The following is a 4,117-nucleotide window of genomic DNA, read 5'->3' as shown; positions in this document are numbered from 1 at the left end:
AATCAACACCAAGAGAGAAATATATATTTATTAGCATTAATACTCAGGATACTAAACTTATCTGAGAATCCTGAACATATTCGGGATCCCGAGCATATTTAGGATCCTGAGCTGATCCAGGATCCTGAACTGACCACAGATCCGACTATAAAATTTGGGCCCTAACAAGTTTTATTTCGGAGCGAGTCATAGCATGAAGAAAACCAAACCAAACCACCGGTTATCAGTTTGTGTCGCTTATTTCATTTTCCTTTTTTTTTGCTCACCTCTAATTTATTTTGGGTGGGATGGTTTGTCATAGTAAAGCTTGAACATGTTCTATTTACCTAGTCTATGTGAATTTTTCTTAGTTATTGGATGCCATATACAAGATAAACCAATACTCACAAACATACTGCAACTTCAAAAATGAGAAATTTTATGAATGATTACAAGTCATTTAAGGAGATACAACTTATATCATGCCCCTCATTTTTTGCGTGCTACAAGTTCGCTATTGCATTAAAAGAACTTATTAAGATACAAAGTATTTTGATATCATACATAAAACACACTTGTCGGTGACTAATTTATGTTAAAAACACTTGGAACCAAGTACAAATCATCTTTTCGTTTTAGAGTGGCTCCAAAAGACTCACTCCTATCAAGATCATTTGGGTTTACTCCATCTGGGAGCTCCCAATTGAAATGATAGAGTAACCTTGTAAGAAAAAGCTCTACGTTAGCCAACCCCATAGTAGATCCCGGGCATATTCTTCTTCCAGCACCAAACGGGATATATTCAAAGTGTGTTCCCTTAAAGTCAACTAAACTCCCGCTAAATCTTTCTGGTATGAAACTCTCAGGATCGGTCCAATAGTTCGGATCACGTCCTGCTATCCAGGAATTGATAATAACTTTTGTATTAACAGGAATGTTATACCCACCAATCTCACACTTCGTCCGACACTCTCTAGGGAGTAACAACGGAAAAGGAGGGTGCAACCTTAAGGTTTCCTTGATCACTAGTCTTAAGTAATCAAGTTCTTTAATATCCGACTCGTAAACCTTTTTCTTACCCTTGAGAACGCGCCTAACCTCCACTTGTAGCTTATTCATTACCCTTGGGTTTGTCATTAGTTCAAACATTGTCCATTCAATTATCACCGAAGAAGTATCCGTTCCAGCTATAAGCATATCCTGTATTTACATAACCGCATTAACAATTAAACGTGTACATCATCATCATCATCATCATCATCATCGTACTCAGTATATCCCACCAATAGCAATGCTATGGTAGGGTCTGAGGAGGGTAAGATGTAGACAGCCTTACCTCTATCCCATAGGGATAGAGAGGCTGCTTCCGGTGAGACCCCCGGCTCGAATAAGAGGTTGTTTGACAAACTTATGCTAAACCATTAAAAGACATGACTGATTAAGAGACAACCTCTAAATAGGTTAGCATGTTTCTGAAACTTACCCATTAGGGTGTTAATCAGATCAACCCGAACGGGTTTCGGGTAAATTGGCTAGGGATGGACAGTTTTAATCAAAATATATATCTATAATAACAGAAAACTAACCAAGATGACTGCTTTGATATTATCATAAGTTAACGGAAACTGAAGCCCGCCATCGTCTTTGAGCCTCAACAAAACATCAAGAAGGTCTTCATTTGGGTCGGCCTGTCCACCACCGTCATGGGTACGGCTTTCTTGGTGTTCGAAGATTATGCGGTCCAATATCTTATCGATCTTGCTATGTATCTTCGTTAGCTCTCGCCTCATTCCCGTGACCAAATGCAACAATTTATAAGACGGAAACAAATCAGACACATCGAAACCACCACCTAACGAAGCCGCCTGCTCAATCAACTCAAGAAGCGTCGCCTGATCTTTACATCTGCTTCCAACCGCCACCCGACACGCAACCACATTCATCATTGTGAAAATCTTCTTAGTCAGATTGATCTTCACAGGACCTTCGTTGACCATGGACTCCACGAGGCTCCATGACTCCTGTTCACGTACCGATTCAAACGATTTAACCTTTTTAGCACTTAGAAGCTCTAAGATGCATATTTTACGCATTTGCCTCCAGTATTCGCCATACTGGGCGAAGGCGATGTTTGTGTAGTTGTATCCAATGATTTCGGCAGCGAGAAGCTTGGGTCTGTCTGCGAACAAGAGGTCGTTGGTTTGCATGACTTGCTTGGCTAACTCGGGTGAGGAGATAACGACGGCGTTGATTTCACCGAGTTGTAGATGAAAGATAGGTCCTAAGGCTTTGGCTAGGTTTGCAAGAGCGTGGTGTGGAAGTGATCCTGAGAGGTGGTGCAAGTGGCCTATTAGTGGCAGCTTCCATGGCTGTGGAAGATGGTTTTCGGCATTTGAACCGGAGCTTTTGAATTTGGTGAATAAGTAGAAGCAGGTGAGGAAGAAGATGATGAGTGAAATTGGGATATTGAGATCTACCATTGTTGCTTCATTCATAGGTTTTATCGTTTGTTGTATCTTTATAAGTATAACAGAATGGTTTTATCAAGCAGTACTAGAATTTAAAAATGAGTCAATTCTAAGGTAAAAGTATATCCTCTTATTAGTTTGAATTTGACCAAGTTTATAATCAAAACAATATTTGACGTGATTTTACAGGAACAATAAAAAATAAAAACTTGATTTTAATGTAATGATTCTAAATAAAATTATTAGGCAAAATTTGACTAGTGTTTTAACTTTATGATTAATCTAGTGGCTGTCATTTTCCACAAAGATAATTAATTGTATATTGTTTACAGCATCAAAATCAAAATCATGTTGCACTTTTTAAATTCACTCACCCTGGTCCATTCTCATAGTAAGTCTCATTTTCCTGGAAGCATCCAATTCTGAATATTAATTTCCATCACATCACATTCAAACTTTATATAAAAAAGTTATTAACAAACAAAACACCACATTGTCATAAAGCTAATTGTTTGACCAGCTTATGGATGTCAAACTATACCTGAAACTAGGGGTTGTAATCTTAACCCAAATCATTTCAAATGAGTTAATTTGGGCTGTTTTAAAAATAATATGGGCCGGTTTGGGTCATAGATTTTAACTAAATGGGTCTAAATGAGTCACTTGAAATTCCAACATCTTATTTTCAGGTCAAAACGGGTCGACAAGTTTAAAGAAATGGGTTGACGTAGGCTAGACTAAGTGTAGTGGGGCTACAACTTGGGCGAGAAGGGTCGCGAATACCCACCCCCCCCCCCCCGGGCGATATGTGGGCAAAAAGGGGCGGGGGCGGGGTTCTTTTGTCGCCTGGAAGAAGAAGAAAAAAATAATAAAATAATTAATATGTGTGTCTGTTATATATATATATATATATATATTGTAGCTCATACACCATTATACCCCAAAAACAAATTCTCATCCCTTGTTGACTGGGCGCCATACAGTGCAAAACGCCCCAATTTGTGTCTTGAGGAAAAGTGGCACGTGACCTTTACATCATGTGCTGTTTGTGACATTGGCATGAAGCTTTTAGGAGCTTTAAGCTTTTAAGGAAAAGCTAATACTTAATTAAAAGCCTTGTTTGGTTCAAGGAGTTTGAAGCTTTTAGGTTAGTTTAAAAAGCTTAAAGTTTTTACTAGTAGCGTTTAGAAAGAGTACAAGCTTTTAGTATTTTAATTTACTTAATTAACCTTCCAAATTAAATACATTTACTATTATTGTTTTTAGTTTTGCTCATTTTAATAATTTTATACATTTTATTAAAAGTTCAAGGTACTCTGCCAAACATCTAAATATATCTAGAAATCCTACAGCTTCCAACCAACAGCTACAGCTTCTAGCCACCAGCTTTCAGTCACCAGTTAACAACTTCTAGCTACAGCTATCAGCTAGTTTTGACAAACATACCCATAGTATCATTGTCAAACACATTAAAACTCGCTACCTTATTCAACTGTTTTGACATTTGCTAAGGTTATCTATCCAACAAGACAAAACCAATTATAAATGAAGTTCATACCATATACTCTCAGTTTGCAATCTATTTACTTCATATTTTGGAACTACATCACACATCTAATCTAATAATTTAGAATGACCAACTGAAATCTAGACACGTGCCTTTCAAATCC

The 4,117-nt window shown here is 37.7% G+C and overlaps 1 protein-coding gene across 1 annotated transcript; it reads right to left on the bottom strand.

Annotated features, from left to right (window-relative positions):
* Positions 1 to 484: 484 nt before the first annotated feature.
* On the bottom strand, positions 485 to 2,474 carry LOC143563884 (germacrene A hydroxylase-like). The gene is made up of 2 exons (XM_077051324.1): positions 1,566 to 2,474; positions 485 to 1,179 (listed from the first exon to the last, which is right to left on the bottom strand). Exons 1-2 carry the CDS (start codon positions 2,472 to 2,474, stop codon positions 565 to 567), a joined length of 1,524 nt encoding a protein of 507 aa, XP_076907439.1. The 3' UTR covers positions 485 to 564.
* Between the last annotated feature and the right edge of the window lie 1,643 nt (positions 2,475 to 4,117).

This window comes from Bidens hawaiensis, unplaced genomic scaffold (assembly GCF_021521415.1).
Source record: "Bidens hawaiensis isolate Kalapana, Puna unplaced genomic scaffold, B.hawaiensis_p1.1 tig00021582_1, whole genome shotgun sequence".
Lineage (NCBI taxonomy): Eukaryota > Viridiplantae > Streptophyta > Magnoliopsida > Asterales > Asteraceae > Bidens > Bidens hawaiensis.
This window is presented reverse-complemented; position numbering and strand designations above follow the sequence as displayed.

Excerpts from the sequence above, each read along its gene's own strand:
- LOC143563884 (XM_077051324.1), bottom strand. The coding sequence starts at position 2,474 with ATGAATGAAGCAACAATGGTAGATCTCAATATCCCAATTTCACTCATC. Across the intron at positions 1,180-1,565 it reads ATATCAAAGCAGTCATCTTG|GATATGCTTATAGCTGGAAC; the intron begins GTTAGTTTTCTG and ends ATGTAAATACAG.